This window comes from Strix uralensis, chromosome 20 (assembly GCF_047716275.1).
Source record: "Strix uralensis isolate ZFMK-TIS-50842 chromosome 20, bStrUra1, whole genome shotgun sequence".
Lineage (NCBI taxonomy): Eukaryota > Metazoa > Chordata > Aves > Strigiformes > Strigidae > Strix > Strix uralensis.
The window spans coordinates 12,449,753-12,475,705 of NC_133991.1; the positions used below are offsets into that span (position 1 = coordinate 12,449,753).

At 51.1% G+C, this 25,953-nt stretch overlaps 1 protein-coding gene across 26 annotated transcripts in view; it reads right to left on the reverse strand.

Annotated features, from left to right (window-relative positions):
- The window catches only part of MSI2 (musashi RNA binding protein 2), a 255,858-nt gene that overhangs the window by 54,078 nt on the left and 175,827 nt on the right, over positions 1–25,953 (reverse strand). For all 26 annotated transcript variants that reach the window (XR_012631757.1, XR_012631754.1, XR_012631755.1 and 23 more), the window contains exon 8: positions 5,004–5,086. Coding sequence is in view for 21 of the 26 variants with exons in the window: in XM_074890669.1 (XP_074746770.1) it covers positions 5,004–5,086 (83 nt within the window). In the remaining 5 variants the exon portion in view is untranslated. The remainder of the gene's footprint in view (positions 1–5,003; positions 5,087–25,953) is intronic.

Genomic DNA, 25,953 nt, shown 5'->3' on the forward strand with positions numbered 1-25,953 from the left:
ACTATTTTTGTTTAGTCTAGTTTGAAGAATTAACGTTACACTGGGGTACTCTTGGGTCAAGCCGAGCAGTCAAAGCCACTAGAACCCAGGACGGCTGAGATGGGGAGTGAAAAGCCTCTTATACCCAGAGCAACAAAACAGGCTGTCAGCTCTCAGCACCAGGATGTCTCAAAAAACCCTCTGGCTAAGAGCTTTCCAGGGAAACCAGGGCTATTTTGAGGAAAGCAGAATGCGCACATATTCACAATGCACAAAAAACCATTTTACCACCCAAAGACAAGGCAACTTTGTCTTGCCAGCAACGTGTGATTCACAGTTAGTTGCGATTCGATTGCCTCGGGGACGCCATGCCGTTCATGCCTTGGCAAGCCAAAACTATCGCTCCTCTAACAGAGAAATCTGTATTCCCCCAGTCCTGCCGCAAAGGCAGGGCTACACCAGGCAACAGAAGAAAGGTTATAAACATATTTAAAAAACCATGTTCGATCACTGACAAAGGTGGGGCGGGAACAACGGGACGTCACGTCCTCAGACCGTAAAGAAGTCGGCAGCTACGGGTGAGCAGAGGAGTCTGCCAGAGTTTCTTGAGATTCATCAATTCAATTTGTCCCCAAACACCCGATAACACCCAGCGTTGGGCAGCTCCTCCTTGTCTGGTGCGGGTGGGAGGACCCAGCCACCCTTGGAGAACCTGGCAAGAGCGGCGTCACCGGAGAGCTCACAGCCCCATCCTTTAAAGCATGCTGAGGACAACGCTGTAGGAATGTGCCCAACCCGCCCGCGCTCTGCAGGGTCCTTTGGCTGACTGATGGGGCTTCCAAAGCTGCCGCAGCTTCAGCCTCTCCCGAGCACCACCACCGCCGCGAGACCCCCTGCAGAGAACCCGTCACCACGACCGTCGGCCTCTTGGCACGGCAGTTCACAGCGGTGCCCGAAAACGCTCTCCCACAACAACCTACGGGCTGGTAGTGATCCAACAGCAGGAAACAACGAGCAGCAACACCTTCCTGTGACCTGTTGCCAACCAGACCCCCCCAGACAGGCACTTTCAGCCTCGGTGCCCATATGCCCCATTCCTGATGACAGTTGGCTTTCGGTAGGTCCTACAGTTGTGTCAAAGGACAACCCCAACTCCAAAAGAGTTTCCCAGGGATTTCAGGAGGGTCCTTGAACTGGAGCTGCCACATTTAATTTCTGGCCACTGGAGGTTGTTTCTTAACTCTCTGGTTATTTGCTTTGAGTGTGAAACGAGGGTTAATGCTCCCACGGAGGGCTGGGAGGGGTGAGGGAGTGCCGAGGGGCGATGAGCTTGTGTGCTTTGCAGATTTGGGACAAAAGCATCGGGACACGCTGACAGCACTGAAGCAATTTGCTCACAAGGGAGAAGGGTGATTTTTGGACCCAGATGAAGCACATGCCCACAAGCAAATCTTTCATCTCTAACTTTCCCCTTTGCTCCTTGACAGCCCCTCTGGGTAAGCCAATGCCACGTCTCATTTTCAGCCCCACAGCCACTCCCTGACACAGATGCTTTGTACGCAGAGGTGGCAGGGTCACTTGGCCAAGCCTCCCTGAAGACATCTGCTCCAGAACCAGCCTCCCCAAATGCTCCAGAACCAGTTACCTCCACCACCCCCAATGCCTGCAGCCCAGGGTCGTGCCTGCAAACAGCCGAGCAGCACGACATGCACCTCCCCTGCACTATGCTCCACGCGTCCCCCCCAGCGCAGCCAGCAAACCCGTTGCCACCACCAGTAAGACACCAACTGGAGAGGCAGCAGAATGACACACGAGCCCCAACACCACCTCTGGAGGCTGTTCTCTGCCTTCCACGGCGTCCAGCTGTCAAAGGACCCAGCAGCTTCCCAAAATGTCTGTGCGAGGTCGGAGGTGGTTTGTTGGTTGCACGTCGTGTTTCCTCTGCTCCCGGTTACTGCAGGGACCTCAGACCCCAGCGGCCTTGTGCTCCCTCCTGCCTTCTGCAGGTGGTGCCCAGTTTAGTCTTTCCTTTAGTCTTTAGATGGAAGTGTCTTAGACTACAAAGATTTTGGATGAAAACCCAAAGGCACGCAGTGTGTGATATACATATCTAAAATGTCACCACACAGCGAAGGCTGCCAGTCCGGGGAGAAGCCTGAAGAGTGCTGATACATTAAAAAACCCCACAAAACCCACAAAATCCCACCATGAGAAACAGCCACAGGTGCTACGCAGCGCCAAAGCTGGTTTTAAAACAGCCTAACGTTTTTGTCAGCTGCTCCAGGGCCTGACTTGAGATCCTGACTTCAGCGAAAAGCGCCTGGGCCAGGCTCGGCTCATCGCACCCCTCGCCGGCGCCTGTCCCGTCGTACCTGTGATGTGAACGACTCTATCACAGGGGGATCTAAAGGAACATAAATTACTCCATCAAGTTTCTTTTTCAGCTACTTTTGCACCCTCTTAGAAAACCAGGTTTCTCTTTGCAAAGCAGCCTGCTCGTGTCGAAGGAACAATATTCTGGGGATTGCTTGTTTGGGTTTTATTTGTTCCTCCTCCCCCCTGCAACGTTTGGAGAGCATCTCTGGCCTCCCACGTAAATTCCAAGTTTCATTTATTAAATACCTCACTGGCATTTTCTTTTCACTTTCACACTGCTCGTTTAATATTACATTTGACATTCTAAGCTTTACGGATGGCAACAGAAGCAGAATGGGCGGGCTAAAAATAGCCTGCCAGGGAGACGGGAGGCTAGAAATAGGCTCGTGAACAACAACAGCCCCGCTACCCTTTGCTTGCCCCTGCGTTTTGGGAAATGAAAGCAGTCAGGAGATGAGGAACAGAGAGCTCAGGGCGAGCGGGTGCCCGCGGAGCCGCAGCTGGGGATGGGGATGGGCACGGGGATGGGGTCCCTGCCCCAGCTCACACAGCGGCTGCAACCCCATTGCCTGGAGCTGGGGCTGCGGGAGCCCGTCCCCTTCGCAGCTCAACACTAGAGGGGGGCATGTTAAAAAGGAAGCAGGAGCGGTCAGTCTCCGAGGGCGCTGCGGAAAGTACATCTGCAGCTCCCTCTGACCCTCCGCCAGCCCAGCGGCGTGTCACCTCCCGCCAGCTGCAGCAGCTCCCCGTCGCACACGCGTGCGCAAGCTCTCGGGGCCTTGCACGGGTTTGGTAATTAATCTGCAGACACATCAGCAATACGATGAGTCAGTCCCAAGACAGGATCATGTCTCATCTCCTCCCTCGTGGGCTGCTTTTAAAATTAGCGCTGTAGAAGAAGTGACAAGAAGAGAACGCTCGAAGCATCGTGGCACCTGGATCGTGCACCCAGCCGGCACAGAGAGCCGGGAAGAATATCCTTTAATTATCCGCGACAACTAAACACCAACAGCCTACACTGTTTCTTCTGCTCTTTGTGATGTTCTTGAGTGTTTTCACCCTGTCCCATCCTCCACGTTCCCCACACTGCTGTTACCTTCCTGTGCAGCCTTTCATCTGGGAAGAAATCCTCCCAACAGCTCTCCCACCGCTCCTCCCCTCGCAGGGGGCTGCCGACAGCCGGGTGAGATCTGCACAGCGCCCGAGCGCGGATCCTGCTGCGAAGCGTCAAACAGAGCGCTCTGCCCCGCCGCTGGCACCGGTTTTGCTGGGACACACCAGCAACCTGCTGCTCCTTCCAGCCTACACCCAGCACCGCACCAGCGTGACACCGGGCTGTGCCGGGCGAAGGCTGAGCCTCGCTCCAGAGAAAAACCTGTTGTGTGAAATAACTAAACCTGGGGAGTACGACACGGCACGCACCCACCTGCCGTGAAGTGGTACGAAAATCCTGGAGTGTGGCACTGCAGCTCCTCCCTCCCAACTGACAATCTTACCTAAGTTCATACTCCAAGCATTTCTAATTTGTTGCTGGGTCTCTCGTCTGGATGCTGGGATGGGGGCAGTTGGGGTTAGTCCTTTTTGGTTTGTTTTAAGGCAGATTAATGAGCATTTGGTACGTTATGTCCAGGGGAATGGGCCTCCCCCACAACCCACACGTATCTCAGGGGAGGTATCGCTGGTGGCAGGCAGCTCCTGGGAGCAGGAGGCAGCTGGGGAAGCAGCGAGATGCTTGGACAGGGCAGTGGGAAAGCCCAGGAACGCATCCGAGACAGAGTGAGAGGCTTCCCGCAGGGCAAGGGGAACTGCCCTGGCCCTGCCCGGCCATCCCACCACGCACTTTGCCAAGGGGACCCTTACTTTTATTTCGGATGCATATTGCAGTGGGGAACAATATGAGGAATATTATTTCAGTGCCCTGGGAAAAATTAGCAAGTCAAATATTGAATCAGGCCTCCAGCATATGCCAAGGAGATTGCTTTGATCTTATCCACACTAAAAGCTCTATTATTGAATTTAAAGTCTGTGAACACATATCAGACCAATATACAATGCATATCTGAATACACATTTGAGAAGCAAAGGATGTTTTGACAAAGGGAAAAAGAATATTTTAGCCGAAAATATCAAAGTTACTGCATCAATTGAAATATAAATGCCCTTTTTTGTCTGGCTCAGTGGCTTTACTGACAGGGCAACCCACGACCTGAGACCTGACTGTCATTTCGGAGAAACTTCACCCCGGTCTGGCTCCTGGGTTGGGCCTGGGTGGGAAGTGATTGCGGCTCGATGGCAGAGAGCCCCGACTACCCAGGGGCCACGGTCCAGCACCAACCTCAGGAGCCAGGAGCTTGACCAGAACAGCTATTTTGGGAGCCCACGGTCTGGAACGGTTACTCCAGTCCAAGTCCCTTCTGAAAACCCCCAACGCAGGCGTTTAGCAGCTGCCACGGCTCTTCCCAAGAGCAGCGGGGGAGAAGGAGGGCTTCTCTGCAGCATCCCGTGACCCTGACACCCCCGCCCAGCACCCAATTAACCTCTCGGAGAAGGGTGGCCCAAAGGGCCACCACCCAGGCCCGGCAGACATCTGTGACAAGGGGCGAGAGCTCGCTGCCACCGACACGTGCTGCAGAGCAAAAACAACTTACCATTTTATTATTGATTTCGTGGAAATGAATTTCACAGACTTTTTCCACCACGTCTTCATTTTCAAAAGTTACGAAGCCAAATCCTATTTAATAAAGAAACAAAAAGGGGAGGGGGAAAGGAAAATATTAGTTAAGCTGAACAGTTTCACTTTAATAAAGCATTACTTAGCCTTTGGGACTTTGGAAAACTTTCATAAAAACATGCACGTGTAAATACACCTGCTGTCTATGGAGCTGTTGCTGAACCTATTACGGACTAATGGAGGGAAGAATCATTGTCTTGGGGAAAATTAATATGGTTCTGTTCCAGCTCTTCCATAGGATTTAATGGAGAATTAAAACCTCCTTATGGATTTTTTGATCCATCCTGCAGAATTTAATGGATAGTTACACCCCAGTTACATGATGGCTCAGAAACCACAATAAGGCCATATTTTCTTTTACACCTTATAGGTTTTTAGGAGCAATCTCTAGAAAACCCAATTATATTTCTATGGAACCATATTGATTTTATCTCTTGCTTAATTCCACGGGACTTCTCCATTAGAGCTGACTCATTACACGACACCCCCCCCCGCCCCCGAAAAAAAAATCCATGAAGGCAGAAGACGATTCCTCATTTACCTCTGGTGAGGAAAAATATACCAGTGCTTCCCCAAACAGGCAGAGAAGCGCTTTGTGTTTCCATTCACCCTGAGCAAACACCGAACGTCCCCGCTGCTGCGTGCCAGGGCCGGCGGCGCAGCCACCGCAGCCCCGTCCCGCGCGGATGCAGCCGGCCCCGCGGGTCAGCCGGGCTCCGGAGGTGCTTATTTGTCCCTTTCTTCCTGAATTACTTCCTCTAATACCTCATCAGGACATCCTGAGGCCTCCGAGAAACCATTACGGTTAAGGCCTCTGATCTAATCATTCCTCTCTTCTCTGCTGCCGCTTCAAAGGAGCCGTGGATTTGGGCTGGTTTGGGGTCGTTTGATGCCTGCTGCCTGCCTGTAGCTGTACACTGGGTTTGCTCTGCTGGGGCCGCACTAAAGAAATCTGGCAGCCCCCCACAGCTATACACAGTCATGTTCCCTGCTCCTTCCTTAAAAAACAAATAAAAATCAAGCTAATGAACGAAAAACAATCTAATGTGCTACATTTCTGGCAAAGGCTTGATGAGTCAACATCGACACCAATTAAGCTAATGAAATCTTAAAAATGTAACAACAGGATGAAGTTCATCCCCCAAACTGCATTGAAAACTGCTGGACTCAACGCTGGTGACATGGCCCCTGATGGCTTCATCGCAGCAGGCTCTGGGCCAAACGAGCCGGAGCTGGGGCACCCCCAGCACCAGCCTCTGCCCCTGGCTGGGGGGACGGAAGAGAGGGGAGAAACCAGCGCTGCCCGGCGTTATTGTTGGTGAATAGTTTTGCCCAGCGAACATCCTCTGTTCAGCCATGAACAGGTCGAGGGAGGGGATTCTTCCCCTCCGCTCTGCTCTGCTCGACCCCCCTGCAGTGCTGGGTCCAGCTCTGGGGGCACCAACATCAGAAGGACATGGACCTGCTCGAGCAGGGCCAGAGGAGGCCACGAAGATGCTCGGGGGGCTGGAGCACCCCCCTGTGAGGACAGGCTGAGAGAGTTAGGGGGTTCAGCTGGAGGAGAGAAGGATCTGGGGAGACCTTAGAGCGGCCTCCCAGGACTGAAAGGGGCTACAGGAAAGGGGGGAGGGACTCTTGATCAGGGGGGAGGGACAGGACAAGGGGTGACAGTTTTAAACTGACAGAGGGGAGTTTTAAACTGACAGAGGGGAGATTTAGATTAGATCTAAGGCAGAAATTCTTCCCTGTGAGGGGGGTGAGGCCCTGGCACAGGTTGCCCAGAGAAACTGTGGCTGCCCCCTCCCTGGAAGGGTTCAAGGCCAGGTTGGACGGGGCTTTGGGCAACCTGGGCTAGTGGAAGGTGTCCCTGCCCAGGGCAGGCAGGTGGGACTGGATGGACTGTAAGGTCCCTTCTGACCCAAACCAGTCTGTGATTCTATGACTCAATTATCACCCTCCAGTACTGGGCCTGCTCCCCCTCCAGCAGCAGGGAGTGCCATGGTGGTGTCACCCCGACCCGCTCCCCCTGCCAGACCCAGCACTCCCAGCAAGCGCCCAGCAGCAGGTGCTGGGGTTCCAAAGCAATACTTCATCATTTTAAACACAAACGAGATTTGCTTTGAAGGGGCACAGCAGAAAATACTAAAACTATACAGGGTTTTTGGCAGCCTACAGGTACAAGACACATTCCGCAGGCTATGGTATTTGAAGCTGTGAAGTGTGTTTCAAGGTGAGGTCTGAGCAGCTCCCAGACGGCTTGTTCAGGAATGCACTGTACGTGTAGCAATGAGGAATGCTCCCATCCCAATTTGGACCCTCTTACTGGGGAAAAAAACCACCAGAAATGGTTTCTAGATCTCCTCCAAGGCATAACACATCATCTGACAGCACATCAGACTCCAACCCAGCGCTCAGAACACTATTTTACTTTGCACTTAAAGCATGCAGCAGCTTGAAGTATTTTACTTAACTCGAGTCTTTCATTTGCCTTCTAAATTACTCCATTTAAATCTACCTTAAACAGACCTGTAGTTAAAACTAAAATTTTTGTGGTTAACTGGCTGAATACGGCATCCCAGGAATCCGGGAGCACGCTGTGCTGGGCAATTACTGGAGCTGGGAGCAGCGTGCCGCCGGGGACCAGCCTTGCCCAGCGCTATGAGACGGCCAGCCCGGGTCTACAAGTCATTAATTGTTTGAGCACCAGCAACATCTTCATCATTACTAACTCATTAGCGAATACTGCAGTTGAGGATTTCTCTTTCAACTTTTGTCAGGTCTCACTGCCAGGATGGAGGGGAGAGAGGGAATTTAGAGGAGATTAGCCTTAATATGCATAACACCGCAGAAAGCCCACTGCAGTCATTACACATTTGGACTCGGAAACAAGTTTCCCATTCTCAACCCACTCCATATGGCTTAAACACAGGTTTATCAAGAAATTATTTGTCTGATTAAATCAGATAGGCACCCAGCTTTCTGCATTTACAGATTTTATAACAAGAATAAAATAACAATCCATAGGTGTCAACACTCATTTGCAGGTTTTTTTAAAAGATCTACGCGGCTTCGCACAGGCCAGTCTGGCTGGCTTGGCAAGAAAAAACAGACCTGACTGGGTCCGTAAGAAAACCCAACAGCATCTTCTATTCCTTCCTCTCTGGAGCTGGCAGACGGGCAGGGCAGGCAGCTCCAGCAGGTGCCGGGCTCGCAGGCTCAGGCCCAGAGCGCAGGCAGGGCACTTGATCTGTACCTGAACACTCACAATATTTTACCTTTACAATTATCAACATTTTTACCTGACTGGGAAGCAGTGAGAGGATTTTAACCTGCACGCATACAGGCACTTAAAACCCATAGGATGCTATTCAAGAGATGCTATCGCTCCTTAAATGAACAATCCCCAGGAGATCATATGCCCCAGAATTAAAAACTTCATAAAAGTGACAGGTAATGGGTCCTTTTTTTGTTTCACTTTTTGAATATCAGATTCCAACTTTTAATAATTGCACACACACAAAAATATTTCGGCATGCATGCCTTATTAGTTAGCATAATGAATACACGCTCATTTTTAAATTACCAAAACTCTCAGAAACCTTCCCGGACTAAATAGACAATTATTTCTTCTGAGAGGTACTAAGAATCAACAAAAAACTGGTTCTCAGAAAGTGTATGAAAAAGATTAACACAAAACAAAGAAGGCTGTTTAAAATGGTGACATAAATAGGATTCCGGTTGTCAAGGAGCACACATTTTAAAATGAAATTATACTGCATCCTTCTGAATGAAGCTATTATTGGAAGCTAACAAGCTCTATTTAAGAGATAAGCATTTAACAAACGGTTGGGTTTTTTATTCAAATGAATAAAACTGAATATTCATTTGAATAATCTTTTCTGTAAAAGAAAAGACAAAGAAGAGGGGAAAAACTAAAGTAAGAGGCAAACAGATGCCCCCAAACGAGAGGCTCTGAGCCAAGCGCGATCACTAAAGGAAGCTGAGACATGTATTCCCCACCTTCAGGTGAAAACACCCTCCTTTAGCCTCTGCTCAGGAAAAGGAGTCATTTCACTCTATTCATCGGCTGGTTAATGGGCACTGACAGGCACTGAAATGATGCCGAGGATCTCCCCGAGCCCCCGTGCCTGAAGGGGAGAGGGTTCGCTCTGCCTGGGGACAGGGCAGCGGCCGCACGGGCGCGGGGCTCCGGCTCGTTACCGGCTGCAACCTGGGCAAGGGAAGGCGACGGAGGGGGCGATGCGGCGGGAAAGCGGCTTTGCGGTCACTGTGGAAGGAGGCCCAGCAGCAAGACCTGAATGAGCCCTCAGTGGCCCGGCAGGGGCTACCTCTGCCCAGGGACTCTGGAGGAAGAGAGCGGCCCCGGGAGCTCCACGTCCCACGGCAGCAGCTCAGCTCCTTGCCGAGCCCTCCCGCCTGCGACGAGGGCCCAGGCTTTCCCTTGGGCCTGCAATTTTAGGGAAGTGACTGGATTTCTCATCCCATCACCCCCAAATCACCTTCCTTCCTGCCTCCCCGGGTGTACGTCAACGTGGAGACACTCAGGACATCCTGTGTGATCCCCACAGCCGCGCTCGCAGCAGCTTTGCAGCTTCCACTCACACTGCCCGCAAAGACACGGAGATGCCACGTCTCGGAGGGACGGCGATGAAGGCTGGGCTGGCAGCAGTGTCCCCTCCGGCCTGCCCTCGCTGCCCGCCGCTCAGTGAGGGGACCGCTCGCTGCCAGCACCCCCCATGGCCTGCTCCTGCCTACGGTAACGCGTCATGGGCATGGAACACGAGTCCACTTCTGCAGGTGACTTATTTCACTCGCTGGGACTTTCTGCCTCTGCTAATTAGAAGCTAAAATATTTGGGGGTCAATTACCAAAGGATGCAGCTGTCTTCAGCTTAAATAAAGCAAGCGGAAGGCACTCGCACCCCTGCAGACCAGGTCCCTTTGGGGATGGCGGGCTGACAGAATGATGCTTTTTTAACAGTGACTCACAAAAGGGGATTTTTTCACTAGGAAACAGATACAAGTGTATTATTCACACAGGAGGGATCTGGCAAAATCCACTTCTTAGCGCAAGGCAAGGTAGTCTCAAGTATTCAAATAACCCCGAGTTTCACTGGAAACATTTCCAATGAGCTTGCAGATGCCAGCCCAGCTGCCTGATGTCCGACGGCACAGGGCGCATCCTCCGACACCCCTCTGTTACACCAAGAAGCCTCCGTGGACCCAGAGCCTTGCTCAGCCAGGACAGCTGCCCAGCCCTGTGGGTGGACGGCTCCGTGCAGCAAAGCAGAGCTCAGCTGCAGCACTTTCTGCCATGGTATTCCACAAATAAAGAGAAACATTGTTTGGAGAAAGAGACTGAAACCATAAAAAGATTAAAATAATTTAAAAAAATCGGTAGAAGCCGTAAGTAATATTAAGAAGCCACACTGAAGATACCAAATGTCAGTGCTCCTGTGTTCTGCATTTTACTTTCTTCACACTTGAACCAACTATAATTCACACCTTTGTTGTCACTTGAGAGGTTTTATGTCAACCTCAGTAAAATATAGCTGAGATGACGACACCATTGCTACGAAATATATCTACTTTCTTTTGCTAGTTGGCAGCAACTTTTCCACAGCCTGGGCCTTCTCTGTGTGTACAGCGATCTATAGTGCAGCTGCGTTTGCACACACAGAGGACATCACTCGTCAGCAGAATTACACGAAAGCAGCTTATTGGGTTAAAGGTCTCGCTCTTTCAAGCCCATGCACGCATTAAAACAAGGAAAACAAGGTGATTGCATCCCGCGCCTGAAATGTTAAACCTAGGCTAATGCTGGGGTCAGCCCCTGAAGGGCTCTGATGGGCAAACCGGGAGCCCTGTGTAGCGGGGTGCCTGTCACCCCCCCCAGCCAGCGCAGTGCTGGCGCTGCCGGCATCTCCGTCCCCGGTGAGCCAAAACCACCTGCACCGGGGGCACGCACACCCGAGGCTGCTCTGGGAAGAGGCTCTTCAGCCTCCAGGAGGGATGCTCGGGTGGATGAAGGCGCTGGGAGGAGAGCCAGAGAAGCCTGTTTCAGCTCCCAGGCTGTCTCGGGGTCACCTGATGATGAGGAACGAGTCACTTCATCTCATCTGCATCGGCAGCGCTCCGCTTCACCCAAGCTGTGTCTGTATTGTCTGGTTGGGCTGTAGGGTCTCAGCAGCTGGGACTGGCTCTTACTGCATTTATAGCACACCAGAGCACCAGAGAGCTCCTTAAAGGGTTCTGGGAAGTAAGTAATCACCAAGGCTCTTTTGTGCCTGCACAATAATCCCAAAGACCAAGGGCAGGAGACAAGAGCACAGAGAGGAGAAAGGAAGGGATTTACATGGTCCACATCATACCAATAAGCGATGCAGGCTCTGCTTAAATCTCACTCCCGCTGCTAGGCAAGAATAACCCGACAGTCACCTGCTGCTGCTCTCGTTAATGCAGGATCAGTCTCCTCTTACACATGTAACGGGCTCTTGCGGCACCGTCCTGCTCCAAACTCCCAACCCGGCCGGTGCAGTGCGAGTGCGGAGCACGGCCCCGGGCCCCGAGGGTCTGCGGTCCCGCCGGCCCCAGCCTGACCAACGGCCCTGCCGACAGCTGGGAACATCCAGCCTGACACCCGCTGCAGCACCCGGCATCGTAATGAGGAAATATTAGTTCAGGCTGCGTTCCCCTTTTGTGTTAGGTCTCCGTACCTGATCTGCTCATTTGTGTTTGCTTCATGCCTCGCCTCTTCTCCCCGTATTTAAGTTACTTAAGCTCTGAAACAGAGAAAGGTCCGGTCCTGCTGTGGCATTATTTATGCACCTGCTTTCTTGTTTATACCAACAGTTTTGGCAGCTGGTCCTGTAAACTGTAATAAAATGCTTTTCAAAAAGTAAAGAAAAATTAAAAATGAAGAAATGCGACCAGACAAGCCAGGCATAATAACGTTAAAGCCCGTGTCAATTAATTTTTCCTCTTCTTGATAAACGAGCCCCATTCCATCCATTAATAATGAGGGAAGAAACAAGAAAAGTTGACACTAGTTTAATTTATTTTCTCAACTTGCCTGGTCATATTTCTCCCTGTTGCAAAGCTTTCTGCTGCTGCTGGGAATTGCAAGTGGCTCCCACACAGTCGATGCATAGATTGGTGTGAATCAATACCATTCTACTTTATTCACACATCCCTTGTAATCAGAGGGGAAAAAGTTACTTAGTAAGCTACCGCGCATCCCAGACTGCCAAGCCACCTTATAAAACTAAAAATAATAATATTAATAAACCTGCAGGGGAGGGGTGGAGAGGGGGACATGAAACCAAGTCCTGTAATCGCTGTCACCGCATCTTGTCTTTACAGACAAACAGAATGAACCGAGCGGAGAGGCTGGGACATTTTAATTGCTCAGACAGTGAACCACGGATGTTTCTAACTTCCTGCTGTCTGCGAAGGTAATTCAAGTCATTACCCTGAGAGTCTGGGAGCCAGGACCCGTGGGTTTAATCCTGCCTCTGGGAAACATCATTCGTTAGCACCAGAACCCAACAGCCAGGACTCGAAAACTCAGCCCTGACTTTGCCGCCTTCTTATGTTGTATCTTTGGAGAAATCACTTAAATTTTCCTTGTGGTCCAGGCCCCACGTTTCTTCCCACTCACCTTCTAGTCCCTTCCTCAAAGTTTTCATCTGACACACTGTAACTCAGCTCGTTAAAGCTCGAGATTGTCTATCTAGGATAAAAGCTGTCAATTCTAACTTGTTATTTCCTGTTATTCCAATTTCCTGTGCTGCAAACACACAAAAGGAGAGGTTTTGGTTTCCAGAGAAGTAACTCTCTCCAGATTCACAGAATACAGCCTTAGTCTGAGAAGCAGATTTCACCTCCTTACCTCCAAGGAGGGGTTTGCCGGGAGAGCGATGACCACAGTGAAGGAACCACCCGAAGGCACCTCCTGCTCTGTGGAGAACAAGCTCTCACCTCACCCTCCTGCTAACCAGGAAGAGGGATGCACCAGGAGAGGGAAGGGGAAAGAGAAGGTTAACACCTATGGGCTAGGATAGAAAATATCATCCTCATTTAACTGTAAAGTGTGCTCTCTAGCAGTGCTTCTGTGAATGACGCTCATCAAGACAGATGATTAGCCTGCACATCCATTTAGTGTTTATGTGCATCTTGGGTGGGTACTGAAAATAGTTGGTTCTCCTGGCAGACGCAGGCAGGTATTACTGCTGTTTAAAGTGTCAATATATGCTCCATGACATGAGAGTAAATTCTCAAAATTAAATCAGCAGACAACTGCCTTAGATCAAAACCTCCATACAAGGTGCTAGCGTTTCAATACCAGCGCGGCGGGAGAGCAAAGAGCTGAGGTCAGCCGCGCAGCTGGATAAAGGGCACCAGCAAGAAACTCCTTTGCTTTTGTTCTGGAAAGCTGCAAGGCTCAGGCTCCTTGCTCCGTCCTCCCACAACTGCGTGGCATTTGCAGAGGTAGCATTGCTCAAAAAAAAAAAATAAAAGGCCCCTTAGGATGAGCAGCTGCCGTGCCACGTAGCAGCCTGCTCCTCTGAACAGGCAAAAATCCACCCAAACTAGTTTGATTTTCCCTGATGGGAGGATGAAGGGTAACAGGGACTTGTCCCCCTCTCAAATGACCCATTTTGACCCAAGATTTGCAGGCTGGGGGGCACGCTTGCCTCTCCTTGCCAGGCCGAAGCCCTCGCGGTCGCACGGGACGCCGGGCTGCACAAGGGGAACCCACTGCCCCTCACCGACCGCGCTAATGTAAGCGGTACCTGAACTTTCCGTAATAAATTTTTCATAACAACAAATCTTCATTAAAATTTGATTCTATTAACGTTCTGAAATCAAACCAAAGCGCTGAGTACATAATGACTGAAACGCACACTACACAGCAACTTACTAAATGCCAGTTTTATCATATTGTTAATTAACAGAAACCATTAATGCATTCACAGATCATTTAGAAGCATTAGCGGTGACCTAAGAAAAATTGCATGTACGTGTGATACACACTTACATCTGCATTTTCTGCATCTGTATTTCCTACGCAGGAGGCCCCAAAGTTTGTTCCCGACTCAGCTTCTCTCCGTTACAGACATCATATCTCAACGGGCGCATTTTTGTCAGCAGCTTGAGAATTAAAGCATCGGACTGAAATATGAGACACTGAAGGAGAAAGTTACTTTGGGCAGCGTTTGCTTTTTTGTCAGTATTTAACTCCAGCTCCTCTAGCGCTGGGGAGCAGACCCACCCTTGCTCCTCACAGCTTTTCACTGCTCCTCTCAGTTCAGGTACGGATTTCCCAGCTCCCTAACGAGTCAGTGGTACAAAAACGATGGGAGTGCAGCTGGGTGGGGGAAGCGTGGCATAAGCTAACAGATTTCTTTTTGTAATCAACGAAGAAAACCCCAAATGGTTGTAAAATCCAATTAATCTGTCCACAACCAGAATGGGAACCTCGTGCTTCAAGCAAACGCTTCTGCCTGTTCGTTAGCGAGACACGCAGCACACAGAGGCGGTGACAAACCTAAATGCTGATTTCTGTCCCCAAAATGAGTGCCCTGCAGCCCCTCACCGTGCCAGGAGGCAAAACCAAGGGAACCATCACCACCACTCGGCCACCACTTGCCACCTCTCCTGCAGCCAAAGGGTGCGGACCTACCGGCGGGGGCCAGTGGTGGCCCCGCTCCCCTGCCGCTGCCTGCCAGCCCCCCCAGCAGAGGGCAAGGGCAAGCGGAGCAGTGGCCAGTGGTCCCGGCAGCAAAGGGAGGACGAAGGCCACTGCTCCCCAGGAGCTGGCTAACCCAGTTAGGCTCCCCCGTCAGAAATTAAAGCTGCGCCTAATGCAGCTGCAGTAGCCATTGCCCGCCGAGCGCAAAGTCCTGCCATCTTTATCTGTTTGCCTACAGGCGTCAAATACTCTCTGCCTGTCAATTCTTCCACAGTTTATTACTAAATTTCTAAAATATTACATTTTTTATTATATCCAAATTCACTTTATTGCATTTGACAATACAGATAATCACATACCATATGCTCTAATGTTTTGAAACCAATGCATGTTGACAGCAGTTTTTATTCATGATGCATAATTCTATCCAGGGCTGACAAAGGCGGCGCAGCACCGAGCCTGGTGTGGCGGTCTTCTAGTTGGGGGGATCCTTTTTTCCATTTCCTTTTCTTCATTTTAACAACAGATTTACAATACTGGGAGGAAAGATGCTTTGCTTTCAGTCGAAATAGGAAATTGGCTGAAAAGACGGGCTTATCAAAGAGATGTCTTCAAAATATTAATAACGGGTGGGGGTTGGTTATTGTAATTACTTGCATTTGAAATGTGCTGCTAATGGGGTTGGGGAAGCTTGACGGCTCATCCGTGAGTGAGCGGAAGGCGCGAGGCTGGACCCTCGCTCCCGCACACCCTCCTGCCTGGCTGTGGTCGCTCGGCTCTGAAACCAGCTCCCCTTCCCAAGGGAAGGGGTGGAAACACGTGCACGCCCGGCGCATCCTGGGATGGACAGGGGAGGGTCCCCACGGGAAGGGGACGCCTGGGTGAGCACTTCCTAAAAGACTCTAAAAGCCATATTTTCTCTGAAACAACACGTCAACAGGTCAAAGCCCCACAGCCTTCAAACCCCCCTGGTTTGAAAAAGATGTGAAATTAAACCCATGTTTAAGAGCTTTGCCGAACGGGGTCATCCATTCCCATCACTTCTTCCTGCCCTCCCTTGAATCCACACTCATGAAAACCACGAGCTGTAAGCAGAGCTGAAGGGACGAGCTGGAGACGTCCCTCGTCCTCTCCCCGGCCCAAGCACACCCCCACGCCACGGGCGGCCGAGCTGAGAGGCCATCAAGACTCAGTGAACGCTCAATTCCTCGTTAAGCTGCTGGGAGAGGAAAAACCCAAGCAAACCCCAACTCCCAACCACGGCGTTCAGGCAACAGATTCAACAACTTGAACGATGGCAACGCTGCGCAAACCAAACAGGATGCTATGTCTAAATTAAGCTGTAATGACCTGCTCTGAGGTCTTTATTAGCCAGGTAATGATCATTTAAGAGGAGGTTACTATCTTGAGCCAAGGGCACCTAATACCATTACTGAACTTGTTAAAACCTGCCAAGCAAGTCATTATTTCTAACATTATTTCTTTTTCTCTTAACACAGCTTTCTACCTTTCCCCTTGTGGTGCTCGGCCGTAAATCACGGGAGGTAGCGATCATGCAGACTCGGTCGCCCTTCCCAGGAGGCTGAATTTAGCTCCCGCTCACCACGAGTAGGCTGAATACAAGACAAATCCCCCAAAAGAAAAAAAAGCGGGCTTTGAAAAACTCCAACCTTAAAAGGCCTGCAGAGCCAGGCCGTGGCACAGCAGAAGCACATAGCAGGGAGTGTTCTTCGTGGCCTGGGGGCCTCAAAGAGCCGTCGGGCCTTGGGCAGCCGTCGGCCGTCAGCATCTGATGAGGTGCCGCTCGGTGCCGGACACCGTTCACACGCTGCATGGACCACTGGCACCTTGGCTGGGAAGAGAGGAGCTTAAACAACACCCCAGCCCTTAGGGATTTTGGGGCTGGTGAGAAGAGCAACAGCTTCAGAGTCCCCGTGGGAGCGTGGGGCGAGCTCAGCTGGGGACAACCTGCCTCGTTGGACACTGTTCGGACCTACCGCGTCCCCGTGCCAAGAGCGGTGAGGCAACGAGGCCAAGGGCAGACCTACCGCTGATTTTGAGAAGAACAAGACGTTGAGATGCTTTCCTGCTCACCCCAGTTATGCTTCCCAGGAAAATAACACTTAACCCCCTCCATTCCCCTTGCCCACCTTCAGTCCTACAGAGGTTCACACGAGGAAAAGAAAGAAAAAAGAAGAAAAAACCCAAAGCAAGCACGCAGCTGCTCTACGACTTCACGAAAAAACTTCACCGTGAGCTTGCCCACATCTCGCTCGCCCAGCGCCGAGCAGGGTCCTGCTGGCTGATGTGGTGGATCTGCCGAGGAACTGTGCCCCGTGCAGAGGGACGGAGAGGATCTGGTGCCCAGATCCTGGTGATCCTGGCTGGAAAGGAGTCGAGGCGGCTGCGTTTTACAGTAACCCAGCGTGGACAATATTATGAATGACACCAGCAAGCTGCCAGCTCAGGAACTCATTACTGTCAAGGTACAACATGGCTGGCTGCCAGGCCCCCAGCTTTCACACTCGCTATGCCAGAACATCCACACACAATTTAATTGCATTATAATTTCAAAAGTGCTTTTCAAACTGGAAAAAGGCATTCACTGATTAACCAGCGAAGAGCAAAATTGTTTATGAAATTGAATACAAAAAGCTACAGAAATGTAATTGGGTTGTTCTAGCACCTAATTTTCAAGCCATTTTCCCACTTATTTAATCACGAGATACAAAAGGAACTAGTGAATTGACTTCATACTAATTAGATTACTCCCCGCGATACTCCAGGCCTATATTCCAACTGGTTGATAGTGCTGCTTTAAAATGAAACAAAAAATGTAGCAACAGCTTGTCTGGGGCCATAACGCATTTGTTTCCCATCAACCCTCTCTTACCGGAGGGCCATAAAATCCTGGCCAAATTCCCCCTAACCTGCTGTAGCTAGTCACCCAGAAATCGCTAACTTTCCAGGAAAGGAATGAGAAACGTTTGAAACATTTGCCAAACGATCGCGGCTGCTCCCCGCTGCACGGCTGAGGGGGGGTGCCAGCCCAGGACTCCCCGTCACGCCGAGCAGCACCAGCCGCCCCGGGCTCATGGAGCGCTCGCCGCTGAGATCAGGAACGAGGGAAACCGCCGCGGCTGATGGAGGAGCTGGCCGGGACGTCCCGTCCTCCCCGGGGACGGGCACGCAGGTTCCCTGAGCAGGGAAGAGTCGGTGAAGGGTGGCTCTGCGCCCGCTTTTAGGCTGCTCCCACTGATGGAAAAACCCCAATACGTGGAGCCAAATACTGGGTCTGGCCAAGGGGGACAACGTCCCTTCTAAAGTCCCCCCCAGAATTACTGCCAAGAATGTCTAAGCTGTTTTAAAAACGCAGTGCAAGGTCATCTCTTGCTATAAAACGTTAGTAAACTTGCCTGCAGCAAACTCAGGGAGCGATGGGGGAAGCTGTGCACAAAGACTTTTTTTTGCAAGGCTAGAAGAAGCTGTAGACACTATTTTATTTTGAATCAAGTCACTAAATTAACAGGAACATTTACCGAGTCTCTGGTTTAGTAAAGACGGGTATTTTGAAGATACACATACACGTGCTCCTTCACAGCGTACGCTTGCGGAAGTTTCTCTAAAGCTGCCCAAGACCCAGCCTGATTCTGATACAATCTGCTCACAGCTTTTTCACTAATTTTAAATTTTATTAGGTGCAACATAATTGATTATATAATCAAATGTAGAATGTACATTATCAAGATATTGTAGCACTTCACAGGCCATTTAATCAGCATATCTGGGACTGTGCCAAAATGAATTAGCTTGCATTAAATTTCAAGTACATATTATTGGTTGTATTTGTCTCCATGTTTAAGCAGGCGCTTGCTCTTACAAAAGAAATCTGAAATCCTTCAATTATAGAAATAGATTATTAAAAAAATGGAAGTACGCTTTCCCAGAGTTGTTTCTTCTGTGACAAAGAGCCCAGAAAAGCTTGCTCCCTTCCAAAAAATCACTGTGATTGACCACACGAGCAGAAGTTTTTAGTATTTATCGACTTCGCAAAAGTAGAGCATAAAACTGTGAAGTGCCTTTGTATTTTGACAATGCAGTTAGCAACCACAGCAAAACCAGAGCCTGGTAACGGCGTGAGGAATGGGATGGTTTCTGCACCAGTACAGCAGTAGCTCTGCTTGTGGTGGGAGAAGAGAAAACTGGAGCATCCACAGCACTGCTCGCTTGCCGTGACCCCGACCTTGCGAAGGGCTTTGCACCCTTACCCGTCCTGCACACCCAGCAGGACGCGCCGGAGCCCTGCCACCCTTGGTGTGCCTTCGAGCGAGGAAGATGCCGTCATTCCCCTCTTTACCCCTGAGAAACGGGGCCGAAGGCAGAGCCCTCCCATCCCTGTGTGTGCCCCTCCCGGGACCCTTCGGTGGGGCTTGGCACAGCACTGCGCACAAGCCACGTGCCTCCACGTGTCCCGCAGCACCCGAGAGTGTGCACAGCACCTCCTCTCCCTCCTCGCAGCCCTGCCCCAGCTGGGTGTGCTGAGGAGATGGAGCTGGGGTGACCCCGAGCAAGGAGAGCCCTTCCCACTGTGCCAGCCTGTGCTCTGGTCGTGGTGGGAAGGGTGGGTCGGGCGGAGGGGGATGACGGGTGCCCACTGCAACGGGGGCATTTGCTGGTGCCTTGTGGGGAGCCTGGGAGTCCCCCAGCTTGACCCCGTCAAGGCCTGTTTGTGCCACATATCAGCAATGGTCCAATTTCAGGCTCTTCCACCAGATAACCAAAAGGCACCGGTAAATCAGTGACCCCCAGCGTGGATACACCCCAGGTTTGGTGGTGGGGTCATGGTTCACCACCCCCTGGTAAGCCAGCGCCCGCCGAGCCTGGCAGCCCCTCAGCTGGGCAGCCAACCAGTCCCTCCAGACAAAAAATGGGATTTGCAAAGACCAGGATTTCTGCCTGATTTCAGCAAGCGGAGGAGAAGCACAAGGCAGCTTCGTGGTGAAGGAACGAAGCCAAAAGCTGCCACTGCCGCTACTCCTCTCCAACGCACCAGCCAAACCCTGAACCTTCTCCTTGTTCCTGCCTCCGAAATTTAATTACCACCGCTGGAGAGTTCAGGGGCGCAGCAGCTGCCAGAGGCGCCCCGAGAGAAATGACGTGTCTACAGAATTGACTTCGCAGGGGGAAATTTTTCAAGCGGCTGCGCGTCTGTGCTCAAGGTGACTCTTGCCTACCTGGTTACTGCAGCAGCGTCGCGACAGCTCAGGGCTGGGTGGGGGGGAAAGACCCACCGTGCCGGGTGGGTGCCCTCCCAAAACACACGCTGTCCCTGGGCTCGCTGGTGGTTACAAAGTCCTCCCTCGGGAGCTACAGAGGAGGCAACGCAAAGCCAAGGAGCTTTGCTGTGAACGTGCAGGCGCCTCTCCTCTCATTAGCACACAGCTAAGATAAACAGGAAGGTGAACGGGCGCGCTCTGAAAGCGGGCTGGGGCGATGCGGCTGTTGCTGCAATCCCCAGACGTCCCCTCCCTGCTGGTTCTGTGCTGGGGGGGACAGGAGAGCCAACATGAGACGGCTACAGCCCCGCCATCACAGGCCGGTGCTCCCCCAAGCCGCTGCGGGAGCTGCCGACACCAAGCTCAGACTCACGAGCACGCGAGGGCACGTTTCCACAGGCAAAAAGTCCCCCCCCATCTCTATCAATCTGTTTTGCACCGCTGTGGTTTACCTGCTGTATTTGCATCTCACCTCCAGGTCAAACGTTGCTGCATGTGAAAACCCACGGAATACTTGACGGAAAACTTTCTTACAGGTCTGCAGCCCGCTCGGATGTTTCACCTGCCCTGGGTTGCATCCCAAAGCGCTGCGAGCCCTGGTTGGGAAGGAGAGCGTGGACTCTCCGTTGCCCTGCTGACTCTATATATCATAATGCAAAGGAATAAAGAATTAGGCGCCAAACAAAAAAAACCCCACCTATTCAAGGAATTGAAATAAATACTGACTGGGGTCAGGGGAAATACCAGCAAAAATGAGAAGCTTAGCCTCAGGTTAAAATAATACCTTTGAGCTGTGCAGTATGACCCCTCCAGGCTATAGCTTCAGGCAGCACACAACATTCTTGGACATTATTAATATCCTTGGCCAGGGCTCCATCCCTGCTGCTCATGCACCGTATCAGTATTTGCCTAAGCAAACAACATACACTACTGTGAGAAAGAGTGTCTGGCTATGACAGATGCTTTGAATATATGCACCATTTGTTCCTCTGGATACACATGTAAAGAGCAAAGTATTTGCTGAGCTATTCCTGGAAACCGCCTCCCACCACCAAGGAGAGGTCAGCATGCTGCACTCTGGCCGAGGGGGGACAAGAGACAGCCTCAAACATCCCTGCAAATGCTGAAATACCCAATTTTTTCCCCTGTGTGCATAGGTTAAAAACAACAAAAAAGTTCAAACCCCTCTGGTGTGCTGTTCCCAGGAAAGCTCTGATCAGAAGAAAGAGTGGAGAGGGGGGAAATCGCCCTTTTTTAATATAAGCTCAAAGTCTGCCTTTTTTGTTCAAGACCACAGGCAGAGAGAGATAACATCAATTCCTTCAGTACATAAATGCTTATCAGAGCGAACAGGTTCAGGTTTAGCATGCACTGCAAGCAAATGATGAATTGCATGAAGATAATCACTTTCTTACATATATATTTAGAGTTGGTATATGGGGGAAGAGCCCTCATCAATTACATTAACGCCATTTAGAAACTCATGCCAGCTTTTACTTGACAACTTGAGAATCGCCTGTAGATTTAACTGACAGGACTTGTCCCAGAGGCACCTTTAGCGTGTAAGAAAGCTCCGAGGGGCCGTGCAGGGGGTGGCTTTCCTGCCCGGCTGTCTGCCAGCGCGCCGAGTGACGTTTCATTACTCTGCACCAGCATCTCCGTGGGGCGACAATCTGTTGAGAGCTGAGACGCACGTAAATACGACTGAATCGGCGGCATTAGCAGTGGCCACAGAGCAGGCAGGGTTGCTCCTCAGGACTCGCAGGAACAATGCTCACCTGTTTACTCCTCCGAGCACCAGCAACATTATTTTTCCCTTTTCTTTTCCCCCGACAATGTCTGTATCAAAAGGAGACAGACTTCTCTGAAAGACCCTGCGGTCAATTTGCAGGGCCCTTTATCACGGAAAGCTGGGCTTTGATTTCAATGGCACTACACTTTTTTTTAAAGGCACTATATAAAGAAGAAATCTTCAATCACTCTATATAGACTCTTTTCTTTCCCAGTAAGCCAGATGCAACCTGCTGTGGAAATGCACCGTTTAGAAGCGGAAGGCAGGTGAGCAAAGGGTTGTAACAAGTCCCTTACATCTGAAGGAAAACAAAGGCCAAATACTAAGGCCCTCCAAAAGAACTGACAAATAAATAAAAATATTACATAGCACACGCACTCACAGAATTAAACCCCTGTATGTTCCCTGAGGCTGCAAAGCCTAATCTTCTGCCAAGTCAATGCAGCCTGAACACAACTTCACTCTCATGTTTTGTTGGGTTTGTTTTTTTAAAGAATGTTACAAACCAAAAGATGCTTCTGGAAGCATCTGCTGCTGCCCATGTCTGAGCCTCCTCTCGGGCTCCGCTAACCAGGGGCAGAGCAGGTCTTTACACTTATCAAAACCTGTGGCTGCGATGCCTTCGCCAGCGCCTGTTCCCACCTCCCCGGGGGACTCCCCTCCCCGGGTCAGCAGCCTCGCAGCCCTTCCTGCAGCTGGAGGAGGGTATATAACATCTTACAAGGAGGTTCCCTTAATTAGTGTTATCTAATGCAGCACAGGATCCCAGCCACGTAGTGCTGGGGGCTGTCACAGCGTCTCCTCATTAACACCATGGGCACTCGCAGCCCCAGCATCCGTCCAACGCTCCACACTCCTCTTCTGAAACAGGGCAAACAGCTTTGTTTTTACAATAATCGTTCCAGACAGTCAGGAGTCATCAGATTTTACATATGTCCAGGGGGCAAAGGCTGTCAGTGGCCATTAAAATATATATATACACATTTTTAATGTGGCATATGTATTTTTTTTTTTTTTTTGTATGGCAGACACGCTTACCCTGACATCTGTTCCCATGGAAAACCCAAAGCCAGTACAGAGACGCTATGGAAAGCTCAGTTCCCACACGGAGCAGAACTGGGTTTATGTCTCTGCTCAGCCTCTTCCACCTTCCCCGCTGCCCGTCTCTGCACAGACGGGAAATTGCATCTCGGCAGAAGCGAGCGCGAGGCTCCGGGCCACGGCGGGTGCAGTCACTGTATGAGCAGCGACCACGCACGTCCGACCGGCTTGCAATCACACTCCAGTGACCTGACACAAGCCCAATGCCATCATCTTTGCCTAACCCGATCTGCGCTCTATTAAATTGTGGATGCCTTCTGCTTTTTCAGCCGTCTGTCTCGCAGAAAGAGCACGGACAGGGCAAGCGCACATCGCTTCAGCCTTGCTGGAGAAGAGGAGCTAATCCATTTACTGGAATCGTTTGTTGGTATTGCCAATCTCCTGTTGAAGTGACCAGAGTAAACCTAACATATCTTAATCATTTTTTCCACTGTTGGAAGCCAGGGCATAAAAAAAAGCCAAGAGCGTATTTTGGGAGCACTGTTGGAAAGATCCCATTGTTCTTCGCTGCATCAATAAAAGCAGTTTTGCTGTTTGATAGTATAAAGTGTTCAAGAACCAGATGCAACAAAGGAGCAGAATCACCCTGGGAAAGAAAACTTTTAATAGGGACCACACAGAGCTGAACAGCTCTATAAAACGGATCTGCTGGTAATGGAAAAGGAAAACAAGGCTCAGACAGGCACAAAATCCAGAGCCCTTCGCTAATAATCACGTCTATAATTTCAGTGTGCTTTCTAACCTCCCTTAGATACAGAGGATGCTTTCCTTCCTCTGCAGCTGCTTTTCAAGACCACGCATGGACAGATGAGGCAAGAGAGGTACTTCCTTTGCTAAGCACTGGACCTCAAAACCCCACAGTTTTGCCATCACTGTGTGACTTAACGCCGTCTTCCAACCTCCCCCCATGGCCCGCGCGGGGTAGCTCCAGCCAAGCTGTTCCCTGCTGCGGGTGGTCCCCTCAAAGTTTGCTCCCCTCCACCTCCCCCCTGCCCCGATTCAAGCGTGAGCCCCTTCCTCGGGACGGCTGTGCCGCTGAGCCCCGGGGTGCCGGGGGATCACGTGCCGGAGGACGGGCCAACCGAACACCTACGGGCTGATGGGTCGTGCCAAAAGCTCCCCCGAGAAGAGCAGGCCATGCTGCTTTTTTCATCTGCCACCTCCAGAGGTGACCTTCTCCAGCAGCCTCCCTCCCGTTCGAATTCATCCAAGCCCAGTTCCCAGGTGCATACGCCCAGCGGTGCTTTATTAAAAGCTTTCTTCTCCTCCTTGCATTTTTGGTGACATTGTTTTATGGATTTCCCCACGCGTTCAACCTTTGTTCAAACCATTGGGGAAAACGCTGAAATCTTTATGCTTAAAAACAAAAGCGCCATGAACAGCAGTCACAGGCGAAGGAAAAGGTGAACTAATTATACACACCAGAGCGTTCCCCAAAGTGTTTTCACAGCCTGGGCACTCCCGGCCCAGACTTCCAGCTACCGCCTGCTGCGTTTCCCCCGACCCGCGCTCCCCGCCAGCCCTCAGCCCCATTCTCGCCCGCAGCGGGAGCGAACACCCGCCAAACCCCCGCAGATCGAACGTGCTTCTCCAGCACGGGCAAGGCGCCTGAGCCCAAGATGTGCCGCAAGCCAGGAAGGTGCGGGGGGAGGCCCTACCGGTACTGTCACGCCGGCAGAGCAGTTCAAATGAGAACACCCTTTGCTTCCTGGCTTTCAAAACAGACAAAGAAATCGCCTTCGGAGAAGCGGTGTTTATGCGATGACCTTTTCCTATTGTGTCTGCAGGCACTCGAGAACAAAGCTGTGGCAGAATCTCACCGCAACTTCTGGGCGATGGGAAAGGCGGCGGTGTCATCGCTGCTGCGCAAGGTGGGGAGTCGGTTCAGGGTTGGAGGGTTTTGGCGTTGGTGTTAATTTTGCTGGGATATTCAACTGGTGCTGAGGACTAGAACCCCACTGCAAAGCTCGGCCTGACATTCCCTCCAAGCCTCAGGCGCTGGTTCCAGCAACCGGCTCGGAGTGTCGGCGGCACTCGGAGCTTTCAGTGCTGCTCTCGGAGTTCTTGGCTAGTTCAAATCACGTCTTGTGAAGGGGAAAGCAACCTGCGGGATCTGGGTGCACCCACAGGGAACAGCGACTGCTCACGACGCAGCTCAAGCACAGAGCGATGCACCGGCCTTCACGCAGACAGGTCCCCTCCGCAGATCTACACTTGCTCAAGGATTTACCGTGTCAGAGCAGGGCACTGCCAGGACAAGGGCTTCTCTGGACCAAGTCCTCGTTGCTTCCAATGCTCGGGCTGCAGCTGGAACGCGCAGCTCCTGTTGCTGCCTCAGGAGCAGGCAGCCACCGAGCGCTGATAGCCCCCTCCCCAAACTCTCCTCCGCGAACCCACAGTCATATTTCAACCTGAGAGATAACAAGGAAAGTTTTGGGGCACAGCATATACAAAAGTTGTTACTAAGGAAGTGTTGCTAACAATAAAATAAAATAAAATATTAAATTAAAATAAATTAAAACAAAACACAAAACACAAAAGAAGTAAAATAAAAAATTAAAATAAAAAAGTAAAATAAAATAAAATAAAATAGTGTTAAAAACTAAGGGCTGGCAGTTCCCAGAAGACTATCCAGTGTCACAGGACGGGGGGGGGGAGTCCCAGAGGAGCCCATCCCCATCCCCATCCTGGTCCCTGGGGGAGGATGAGAGTCGAATGCCCAGAGGATGGAGCTGTCAGTCCCCCACCTTGTTCCCCCGCTAACCCCCCACGCGACCTTGGGCAAATTCCTGCTCCGCAGGACCTTTGCTTCCCACCCAGAAAGGGAGGGGTGCTATTTGTAAAGCAAGCAGGATGAAAGGACCTACAGTACATACGGAGGGAAAAAAAGAAAACCCAACAAACTAAGCAAAGCCTTGCAGCTCTGCGAGGCACAGTACAAAAGCCTTATTGCCAGTCAATGGGAACAGACTATTTATAGCTGA